At 59.8% G+C, this 11,250-nt stretch overlaps 1 protein-coding gene across 5 annotated transcripts; it reads left to right on the top strand.

Annotated features, from left to right (window-relative positions):
• Positions 1-1,127: 1,127 nt before the first annotated feature.
• Positions 1,128-8,358, top strand: ARRDC2 (arrestin domain containing 2). 5 transcript variants are annotated; one of them, XM_057541692.1, is made up of 8 exons: positions 1,131-1,609; positions 4,767-4,833; positions 5,060-5,207; positions 5,736-5,838; positions 5,927-6,183; positions 6,328-6,490; positions 6,751-6,908; positions 7,181-8,358. In XM_057541692.1, the coding sequence occupies exons 1-8, from the start codon at positions 1,351-1,353 to the stop codon at positions 7,232-7,234; spliced, it is 1,209 nt and encodes a 402-aa protein (XP_057397675.1). In that variant the 5' UTR covers positions 1,131-1,350; the 3' UTR covers positions 7,235-8,358. The 5 variants fall into 5 exon arrangements, with proteins under 5 accessions (XP_057397674.1, XP_057397675.1, XP_057397673.1 ...); XM_007195470.3 differs by lacking the exon at positions 1,131-1,609 and adding an exon at positions 4,244-4,675; XM_057541691.1 differs by having other exon boundaries at positions 1,128-1,609; positions 5,927-6,490.
• The last annotated feature ends 2,892 nt before the right edge of the window (positions 8,359-11,250 follow it).

Here is an 11,250-nt window from a genome sequence, read left to right as displayed (position 1 = left end):
GCTGTGGGTCATGGTCCAGTGGGGGAAGTGACATGAGTGAGGAGGGCCACTAAGTCTTAGGCGGACATGGATTGAGCACCTGCTGTATACAGGCAATGTAAATTATCACACTGACTCTTCACCAGAACCTGACCAGGGTAGGATGGGGAGACTCAGAGAAGTCAAGCCACCTGCCTGGGGCTACAGAGTGAGGAGGGGTGAGCCAGGATTTAAACTCAGGGGTCCATAGGCCAAAGGGAAGAATGGACTTGGTGGAGGGCACTCCATGGGGAGGGGAGTGGTGTGATCCTGGGGTTTGAGGGGCGCCTCTGGGGCAGGATGGAGGGGAAGGTTCTAGACATAAGTAGAATCAAAAGGTCCCTCCAGGCCTTGAGCTCAGAGTGCTGGAGTCAGGTGGGGGCGGCAGGCAGATGCTGGGCCCTGGGTGGAGAGGGAGGCTAATCTGGGTCCAGCTGAGAGCCCAGGCTCTGGCAGCCTCCGATAAGGCCATGGGCCACCTGGCTGGAAGTGATAGGTGGGGCACAAGAGCAAGAAGGGTCTGGGGAGGTGTCAGTGGGCTGTGGTCAGACGTGAGTTCGAGTCCTGACTCTGACACCGGTGGATGCCCGTAGGCAGTGGCTGCCCCTCTGGGGGCCACAGTTTCCTCTTCTGTAGGATCGGGTGCCGAAAACAGGGCACCGTGCTCACCCTTGGGAGCACCCAGTCTGACGGAGGAGGCGTGGTAAACACACAGCAGTCACAAACACAGCGACCAGAGCCGTAAAGAAATAAGTCCAGAGCATGACTCTAGTGACATTTGGGCGTGGGTGAGTGGGAGAGCAGACGTGGGGAACGGCGTTCCTAGCAGCGACAGCCAGTGCAAAGGCCAAGAAGCAAGACTTGGTGTGTTTGCGGAACAACCAGATGGAGGCTGGGGCGGCGCCTGGTCCAAAGGTGCCGTGTACGGGACGAATGAGTCCACACGACAGAGCCCGGTGGCTGCCTCCGCTCCGCGCCAGCCACAACCGCCCCAGCCCGCCTCTGACTCAAAAAAACAGGGCCCGCCCCGCCCTGGGGGTAGCAAAGTCAGCCGCGCGGACACGCGGGCGGCACGTCCCCGGAGGCCCGAGCGCGTCACGGGGCTGACGCGGAGGACCAGGAAGTCCGCCAGCTACGCGCCGGCCGGGACCCGGCGGCGCCCGCACAAAGTTCGCAGAAGCAAGAGAACGCTCGGGGGGCGCCCGGCGCGGCGAAGACCAACGCTGAGACCAGGGAGGTCTGCAGACGCGCCCCAGCTGTGCGCCTGGTCGCCGGGTGCCCGGCGGGCCCGCGCCAGGTGTGGCAGCCCCGCCGTGCGCCCCGGCCCGAGCCATGCGCCCGGGGGGCGTGCGCAGCTTCGCGCTGGAGCTGGCCCGGGACCCGGGCGGCGCGTACCGCGGTGGGGAGCGCCTGTGCGGCCGGGTGCTGCTGGAGACGGCGTCGCCGCTGCGGGTGACAGCTCTCGAGGTGGCGGCGCGCGGCGGGGCGGTCACCCACTGGCTCGAGGGCCGAAGCGTGGGTGTAAATGCGGTGTCCAGCGACTACGCGGCCGCCGAGACATACCTGCGGCGGCGGCAGCTGCTGCTCCGAGGTGAGCCGCTCATCCCCCCCGCCACGCCGAGCCAGGATCCCCCGGGACCCTCTACCCAGGTCTGGGCGCCCCTCTCCAAAGCCAGCCTTTCGACTTAGAGGCTGTGTGGTCGGGTGACCCTTCTCAAGAGGTGGAGACCTCCTCCTCAGGGTGTGGACCCTCCTACAGGGTGGGACACCCACCCACCTACCCCCCTCCAATACCCTCTTTTCCAGGAACTCCTCCTAGGGTCTGGGCGCGCCCCCCTCCTCCAGAGCCGGGACGCCCTCGACCTAGAGGCTATGCTGTGGGGAGCCCCCCCATATGGAGTCTGGGGGATCCCTTGGTGGAACTGGGAGTTCCTCCTCTCTGGACTCTAGGATGCCACGTTAGCCCCAGGCCTGGTGTCTCTGATTCCCAGAGAAGGCCCCTGTCTCACGCCCTGCCAGTGCCCCTTACCAGTTTTTACAGGAAGGGTTGTTCGCTGGGTTGGGGGTTCTGGTGGTGTTTGCAGGTGAGCGGGTGGGACTGCATCCCAGGCAGGGAGAAGACTTGGGGTGGGGTCAGATCAGGCTGGGAGTCTTAGGTGTTGGGCATGTCCCTACCTTGCTCTGAACCTCAGTCCCCCACCCTCAGGCCATACAGCCAGTCGGGAGCAGAACAGGGCCAACAGAAAGAGTAAGTCTGTGCCCCAGCACTGTGCTATGTGGCTGAGGAGGGTGTTGGTCTCTCTGGGCTGCCCTGGCCACCTCCTCTTGGGGAAGGCAGACCTCACCATACCCATCTGCAAGATGGGCGGAAGCAGGAAGCAGCTCAAACCTGGCTCTCCCCCGCAGCCCCCTTTTTTCCAGCAGTGCACACACTAGATGCTTTGTCTACAGGCTTGCAAACTTGTCCCAACGGCCCCCAGGTGTGGGGGCCTGAGCAGCTGTGGAAACCGAGGCATAGCCGGCAAGGGGTGAGGCAGGAAGGGGCCCTGTAGTCACTTCCCTTTCCCTGTGACTCGAGGGAAATTGGGGCTGGTCTCACCCTACAGTCCTCCTGGTCCCACTCACTGGTAGCTTCCTTAAGATACTGGAGGGGTGAAGCTTGTGGAGTTGCTTTGTGACCTCTAGTGAGGCCCTGCCCCTCTCTGGGCCTCTGGGGACCCATCTGTGAAACGGACTGAGGGCACTGGCTCAGAATGAGCCTTCCTGGGACTACCCTGGCCGTCCAGTGGTTAAGACTCTGGGCTTCCACTGCAGGGGGCGTGGGTTCCATCCCTGGTTGGGGAACTAAGATACCTCGAGCCGAGTGCGGTGTGGCCAAAAAAAAACAAAACAAAACCAAACCAAACAAAAAACCCAAAAGAGCCTTCCCATCCCCCCAGGGTCACTCCATTCCCCACCTCCTCCTGGGCTTATAGCCTCCTGTCCTCTTTCTAGGGTCTATTTGGCCCCTTATTTCAGCCCCAGAGCCCCCTCCTCCGGGTACCCCCCCCCAGGGTGGTCACTCAGTGGACAGCCTCTACCCCTCTCTTCCGGCCTGCCCTTACCCCTATCACTGATTGGTTGTGTCCGTTTATGGCTGCCGCCCGCTGGGTGTGCCTTGGCCTCAGGGGGTCCCGGTGTGGCCTGAGCCAGACTCAAAGGGGATGGCCAAACTAGGGGGTGGGTTCAAGCAGCAGTGCATCCCTCTGTCACCAGAGGGCGCAGGCGCTCCGCAAATCGCGATCAGTCAGCTCCCAACTAGGAAACCGTGCATGTGGTTCTTCTCCGAGGAGACTGAGGTCCACAGACGGTTTACCGCCCCAAGGGCACACCGCAGCCTTGAATCCGGGGATTCCGTGAGCTTCCCCGGTACTCGGCTCTGTCTGTGAGAGGAAGAGTTAGGCCTAGAGGACAAGTAGGAGTTTGCGGAGGCGGGGGAGGGAGGGCAGGTGCTGAAGGTTTGGAAAGGAACGTCGGGGCAAAAGCGCTGAGGCGCAGCCGACTGGCAGTGTCAGGAGCGGGCTGATGGGAGAGAGGCTCTGGGAGGGGTCGAGTAGGGGCTACACCGTGATTCATGCACAACCCTCTGAAGTCGGGAATGATTTTCTTCTGGCTCTACAAACGTGGAGACTCAGGCTCCAAGTGGTTGTCACTAGCCCGGGTCAGCCAGCTGAGCGGGTTTCAAGTCAGAGGAGGGGGCAGTAGGCGCCCGAGTGGAGGGAGGCCCCATCCACTTCTTCCTCCCTCCCCCATTGCACAGGGCGTGGGAAACTGAGGCCCGAGGTAGTTAGTCCTAGGCTCTCGGGGCCTCGATTGGGGCCTGGCTGTTAACACACCCTTCCAGCTCGGGCTGGACGTGCATCGAGTCACGTCTGCAAGTGGCGGCCGGTTGATGATTAAACCGACGGCAGAATGCTCTTGCTGGGTGACCTCAGGCCCGAGTCCTCCAGGCCTCAGTTCTTCCTCTTGACCCCCGGAGTCTGAGAGATACTTGCTCTGTCCCGCAGTGCTTTAGTCTCACCCCAGGGTGCACTAGGGTAAAGGGCAGCGGGTCGCGAGCCTGGGCTGTTGTTATTTTGCTCCACGCGTGGGCGGAGCCACGCCTCTCGGCGCGCCATTGGCGTATTCCTCTCCGGGGGCGGGACCTGCGTCTCGCCCCGCCCCTCCCTGCCGTATAAATGCGGCGCCGGCGCAGGCAGTGAGGAGTTGCTGGCCTGATCAGCGAGTGCGCGTGCGCGCGCCTGGTGGGTTCGCGTTCTCAGGCTGCAGCGTCCGCAACTCGCGCCTTCGCGTCGCGGGTTCGAAGCCAGGGACCGCGCGCCGCGAGTTCGTATCCCAGCCGCGATGCTGTTCGACAAGGTGAAGGCGTTGGTGGTGCAACTGGATGGTGCGAACGCGGGCGCCGAGCCCGTGTTCAGCGGCGGCCAGGCGGTGGCCGGCCGGGTGCTGCTGGAGCTGGCGGGCCCGGTGCGCGTGGGCGCCCTGAAGCTGCGCGCGCGGGGTCGCGCCCACGTACACTGGACCGAGTCGCGCAGCGCGGGCTCGAGCACCGCGTACACGCAGAGCTACAGCGAGCGCGTAGAGGTTGTGAGCCACCGTGCCACACTACTCGCGCCAGGTACCACCTGGGGACCCCTGCACGGCGCGTGCTGCGCGCTCTGGGAGCCCCTCACAGCCACTGAGCCTCCCCTTCTTGCTCCTACCTGCAGACACCGGAGAGATGACAACGCTGCCTCCTGGACGCCATGAGTTCCCATTCAGCTTCCAGCTGCCACCGTAAGTCAAATGGGGTGGAGGATTGCATGGGAGTCCCTGAGTCTGCAGCCCCTTCCAGGTTTGGGACTCCACTGCTCGGTATCTGGGGACCCCCGAGCCGCAAGACTGTCTCCCGGGGGGGGCCCCCAGGAGTGCCTCGTGTTTCTCATCCCTTTACGTCTTTGGGAATCTCCCACCCGGTTGTCTGTGGATCTCACCCACTGAAGCCCCTTTCCTCCACCCCCAGAACGCTAGTGACTTCATTTGAAGGCAAACATGGCAGCGTCCGATACTGCATCAAAGCCACCCTGCACCGGCCCTGGGTCCCTGCCCGCCGGGCAAGGAAGGTGTTTACTGTTATCGAGCCTGTGGACATCAACACACCGGCTCTGCTGGTGAGCTGCTGCCCTTGGGGAGGTGGGATGGGAGCACCACAGGCAGGGTCCTGGCTATTTGGTGACTGGCTCCTCACTCCCTTCTCAAAGTGGGGGTCACAGCTGAGCCCTGGCAGGGAGGGAGGCAGTGGGGGAGGTAGGCATGGGAATGCCTGTGGAGTCCAGTGGAGCCAGGTGCAAGTCCCAGGGGCACCAGTTGGCTGTGTGTTTCTGGATAAGTGTCTCGCCTTCTCTGAGCCTCCTGTGCCTCCTCCGTGAAATGGGACACAGTCAGAGCTTGCAATAATAATGGCTTACTAAGCACTGATTACGCACTAAGTGCTTGGCTTGTTTGCTTGTTTTCAGCTTAATGAGATGAGTCATATTCCTGGATCTATTTTACAAATAGTTTCTAGAATGTTAAAAAGAAACCAGGATACTAGGCCCTGCCCCAAATCCTCCTTCAGCTGAGGGTGGTTTAGAAGCTTCACGGGGTCTGTGGTTGGCACAGTGGGATGCATTTCATGTCCTTTCCCTCCACCCCACCAGGCCCCTCAAGCGGGAGCTCGGGAGAAGATCGCCCGATCCTGGTACAGTAACCGTGGCCTTGTCTCCCTCTCAGCCAAGATCGACCGCAAGGGCTATACACCAGGTAGCAGGTGGGAGGGGCTGGATTGGGAACAAGGCCCATGTCAGGGTTGCAGGTGGGGAAACTGAGGCCCTGCCATCCCACCCTACAGGTGAGGTGATCCCCGTCTTCGCCGAGATTGACAACGGCTCCACGCGCCCAGTGCTGCCACGGGCGGCCGTGGTCCAGACACAGACCTTCATGGCGCGAGGTGCCCGCAAACAGAAACGAGCAGTGGTGGCTAGTCTCTCAGGGGAGCCTGTGGGCCCCGGGCGGCGGGCACTGTGGCAGGGCCGGGCGCTGCGGATCCCTCCTGTGGGTCCTTCTATTCTGCACTGCCGCGTGCTACATGTGGACTACACCCTCAAGGTAGAGTATCCTCGGGGGCTGGGATGGCTGCGTCTGCTCTGTCCTCCAGGCTGGGGGTCCCCCCGCCCCCCATCAAGCCCTCCTGTAGAAGGAGGGTGTGGCCGAGGCTGCCTGGGCACCCTCTGTCATGGCTCCTTCCTCCAGGTCTGTGTGGACATCCCAGGCTCATCCAAGCTGCTCTTGGAGCTGCCGCTGGTCATCGGCACCATCCCTCTGCATCCTTTTGGCAGCCGCTCGTCCAGCGTGGGCAGCCATGCCAGCTTCCTGCTGGACTGGGGACTGGGGGTCCTGCCAGAGCGACCTGAAGGTGAGCTCTCCATCCTGCTGTGGGGGGCATGGGTGGGCAGAGAGGCAGGTGACTCTCCCTCCCCCAGCCTCGAAGCCCCCATCTGTGAAAGTGCTCAGTAACAGTCATGTTGGGAGTATGAATTCCCCCAGAATCCCAATCCAAGGGCACACAGCCCAGCAGCCCCAGAACTGGCACAAGCCAGCTCCCAGCCATCGTCCCCAATTCTGGGGCTCCCCGCCTCCTTTACCAGCCTCACCCACCCCGTCTCTCGATTCCAGCACCTCCCGAGTACTCAGATGTGGTGGCCGACGAGGAGGTGGCAGCCATGGAGCAGAGCCCCTTCCGACTACTGCAGGACCCTGACATGGGTGTTGAAGGCCCCTTCTTTGCCTACATCCAGGAGTTCCGCTACCACCCGCCACCCCTGTACTCCGAGGTGAGCTTAGGGGGTTCAAGAAGCCCCTGTGGCTCTCCAGGCCCTGAGAGCCAAGATGAGGGTGGAGAGCCACAGATGAGTTTTAAGTAATGATGGAACTCCTATACATCCCCATACAGGTGCAAGGGCCTGAACCCACCTTGCACCTTAGTCTGTTCCTAGGTGTCACCCCTGGCCAAGTGTGGGAGTGGAGATGAGGAGGGTGGGGAGGGGTGTTTCTGAGCCTCCAGGGCCTCCTGAGACTTGATGGGATCATTTCCCCCCCTCCGCAGGAGGATCCAAACCCACCCTCAGAGGCCATGAGGCCCCGCTGCATGACCTGCTGAGTGGCAAGTGGAAACTTCAAGGGATGAGGCTGTACACGTGCTTCCAGCCAGCGTGGACATGAGTGAGGAGTGGCTGGATCGAGAGCAGACCAGCCTGACTGCGCTGAAGTTGGGGAAACCGAGTCTCAGAACGGGGCAGGGCCATTCCAACATCACACAGAGCAGAGGAAGAGCCAGTCTGGAGTCTGACATATCTGGACTGGTTCTCATAAGGTATCAAATGCCCACCATAAGATCCGAGAGACTGTTCAACTTGTCTGTGCCAGCCTGTGGTCCCCCAGAAGCCTCCAGTCTGGGAGAGACAGAGCCAGACATAAATACTTCCAGGCCCACAGGACCAGAGGAAGGGACCAAGAGCTGGGAGAGTCCAAAGGGGGAGCAGGAAGGCTTCCTGGAGGGAAGGGCATTTTAGCTGAGGCTTTGGTGCATGAATAAGAGCTCGGAGGGCAGGCAAGCAAGCGGAAGGAAAAGTCGAAGAAGGTCAGAGCTGAGTGATGTTTGGAGACTGCCCCCTTCATCTTAGAACTGGGGCTCAGAGAGCAAGTGCCTCAGTCGAGGCCACACTGCAAGGTCCGGCAGGCGAGAGGGCCCAGGAATGAGGCATTCAGGGAAGCAGGTCATCAGAGCTGTGTGGGGCAACAGGGCAACAGGGGCAGCGACTCCAGCCTTTGAAACCTTTGAAAGCCAGAGATTCCTGGCCCAGGCTAGTCTGCCTGGGGGCCCCTCCACACACTCCAGGACGTGAGAGCTGCCTGGGTATTGTATGGCCCGAGAAACCCAGGTTCAGAGTGGGACAGACAAGACCGGCTCCATCACTTGCAAAATGAAGACGTGGGGCCCCTTGTTCAAGAATTCAGAATTTCAAGACGGTGACAACAGAACATTAAACCAGGCTGCAGGGACAGAGGTCAGCCTGGGGTGACACAGCAGGGCCAGTGTGCTTCTTCTGGGCACCCCCTGTGTCCTGGAGGGACAAAACAATGGGGCAGCTGGACAAGCCCCCAAGTGCAGAGTCCCAGCCCGGGCTGAGGCAGGACCCTCACCTGGGACTCTACATTTCCGTTAAGCCTTAAATTGTTCTCTTTTGTACAGTTATTTTTTAAAAATAAAAGCACGGAGGAAGAGACTGGGCTTAGTGGTTTATTGCCCTCAGGTGCTGAGGAACCTGGGGTGGCCTTGTCCACCGTCTTGAGTCTGGATCTCAGATGGAATTCCAGGCTGAGGAAGGTTGAGGGGCCCATTGTCCAGAAGGTGAAGGTGAGGCCCAGGGACACATAGGGAGACAGCTCAGGCTGGCGCCGGATGCTTTCCCCTCGTGCAGTAGCAGAGGCTGGGAGCGTGGACGGTGGAGGGCAGGCAGGGGCCTCACCTGTCCTCACAGAATGGAGATGAGGGGGCAGAGGGGTGCCAAAGGCAGGAGGAGCCTGCCTGTCTATGCAGTCTGGGCTGGTTTTGCTTTTACTGTGGTTCAATTCATATACCATTTGAAAGTGTACAATTCCTTAGCATTCCTTTCCAGTGTTGGGCCACCATCACCTCTAGCTAGTTCTAGAACATTTTCATCAGCCCCTAAGGAGATCCTGTCCCCATTAGCAGTCCCTATTCCCTGTCCCTTAGCGCCAGGCAACCACTAATCTGCTTTCTGTCTCTGGATTTGCCTGTTCTGGATATTTCATGTAGACGGGATCATAGGATACGCGGCTTTTTGTGTCTGGCTTCTTTTGCTTAGCATATTTGGAGGTTCAGCCACTTTTGTTGCAGCATGACTCAGTGCTTCAGTCCTTTTCATGGCCAAATAATATTCCATTGTGTAGATGAACCACATTTTATTTATCCACTCACACCCTGTTGATGGACCTTTGGTCGTTTCCACCTCCTAGTGGTTGTGGCTCATGCTGCTGTGGTCGTGCTTGTACGAGGATTTGTTTGAATACTCACAAGGCTTTAAGGCAGCCCTAGCGGCATGGAGGTTGTCATTTTTCTGGAGTTGCAGGTGGGGAAAGTGAGTCCAACGGAATGAGGTAACTCGCCCAGGGTCTCACAGTAGGGACTGATGGAGCTGCCACTCAAAACTGCCCCTGGAACTCTGGAATCCATACCCTACAGGCCATGTGACACCCATGTGACACTCCCTGGCAGCCTGGGCTCCACCCCAGACCCTAGGCCACACCCCATTTGGGCGGGGCCCAATTAGACCACACTCTGATAGCCCTGGCTGTGCCCACCAGCCTGCCCAAGGTAGTGAAAATTAACTAGCAGCCCAGAGTGGCCATGGGCAGGGCTGAGGGGCAGGGACAAGGGGTGGACACTGGGAGCTCTGGGGTCAGGCTTTGCTCTCTGTGTGGTGATGGGCCGGTCACTTGTTTCTGAGCCTCAGTTTCTCCATCTGAGACTCTGGAACACCTCCTCTCCACCAGTCTAAATTTGGGCCCTGATTCCCAGTGATTCCTAGTCGTGGGGTTCACCCAGCCCTCCCAGTCCAGCAGCATCCACCCTGGGCCGCTGATACACCATCAAGCTTGGAGCTTGTCAGACTTGGGGTTCCTTGGGGCCTGGCAGCAGAGAGGAGATGTTCCCTTAACACAGTCACCCAGATCCAAGATGGCAGCCTCAGGAGGGGCTGAGTTTCCCCTCAGCTGGATTGTGGGAGACACAAGATCCCAGTTTCCGGATCCATGTTCCCAAACTAAGAAGAGTCTTAGGTGTTTATTGCATTAGCGGATGCGGGTACAGTTCTATGAAAGTTTCCCCCAGGGGGTTTGGGAGGACAAGCCACCTCATGACCCCAGGACTCCTGCGTCTGCAACTATCTGGATCCTGATCCCTAAAGGAGGCAGATTTTCTGGTTCAGATAAATGACAACCAGGATGGAGCTGGCCCAGGCAGCCCAGAATTTGGGGAACTCCCTGAACATAGAGAGGGGCCCACAGAGTATAGAGAAGGGTGGCCAAATATTCTTCTAAGATAAAATCCCTCCCATCCTTGGTCCCCTAAGACCACCCACCCACCTCTCCCTCCAGCTCCCCCTCCATCCCTGGCTGCTACTCAAACACCCCAAGCCGGTTCCCACCTCAGGGCCTTCGCACATGCGGTTCCCTCTGCTGAAAGGCTCTTCCCTATAGCTGGCTCCTCTTTACCCACCAGCCTTATCTTATCAGGGACACCCCAACCTAAAGTCACCACCCCTCATCACTCCCTCCCCCATCCCCCTGTCCTACTGTTTTCATAGCCTTCGTCAGTCTCTGAAATTCGTATTTAGATATTTACTTGTTTGTCTGAGACCTTGAGGGTGGGGCTGGGTCAGGGCTGTGTCCCTGGACCCAGCACACAGCAGGTATGAGTGACTGGAGGGGACTTCCCATCTACTCTGGTGTGAACAAAGACTCTGATGGGGGTGGGAGTGTCACTGCCTCACGCTTTTTCCCAGGACCCCCTAGAATCAGACCTGTCACCCGTTCAGAGTCAATGCCAGTTCTCTGTCTCTCACCACTGTCTTTCTGTCTCTGCTTCTCTCACCATCTTTGCCTCCCCCATCTCCGCCTCACGTTGCTCTCTCACTGTCTCTTGGGCTGTTTCTCTGTCACTGTCTCTCGTATCCTCTATCTCCTCCTGTCTCTGACTTACCATCTCTGCATCTCTGTCTCTCTCGCTCACCATCTCTCTTGGTCACCCTCTCTCCGTCTCTCTCAGTCTCTGACTCTTTCACTGTCTCTGTCTCCTGCCCTGGCCGGGCCAAGCCTGGGGCATCGGGTGACAGGCAGGCAGGGCGCCTGCTGCTTGTTTTCTACCCTCACTGGCAGCAAGCCCAGCCGGGCTGCTGTTCAGGAATCCTCCAGCCGCCCTGCTCCAGCCACCAGGCTCAGCCACCACCAGCCTCTCCTCCCAGCACATTCTGTCCTGAGCAGGGAGTGCTGGGGCCTGGCGAGCAGGCGGGCAGATGTGTTCCTGCCCGGCTCCAGTTACAGGACAGCCTGTCCTGGTGGCCCTGCTCCCCACCAGCGCTGCCCCCTGACGCC

The sequence above is a fragment of the Balaenoptera acutorostrata genome, chromosome 2 (assembly GCF_949987535.1).
Source record: "Balaenoptera acutorostrata chromosome 2, mBalAcu1.1, whole genome shotgun sequence".
NCBI classification, from domain to species: domain Eukaryota; kingdom Metazoa; phylum Chordata; class Mammalia; order Artiodactyla; family Balaenopteridae; genus Balaenoptera; species Balaenoptera acutorostrata.
This window is presented reverse-complemented; position numbering and strand designations above follow the sequence as displayed.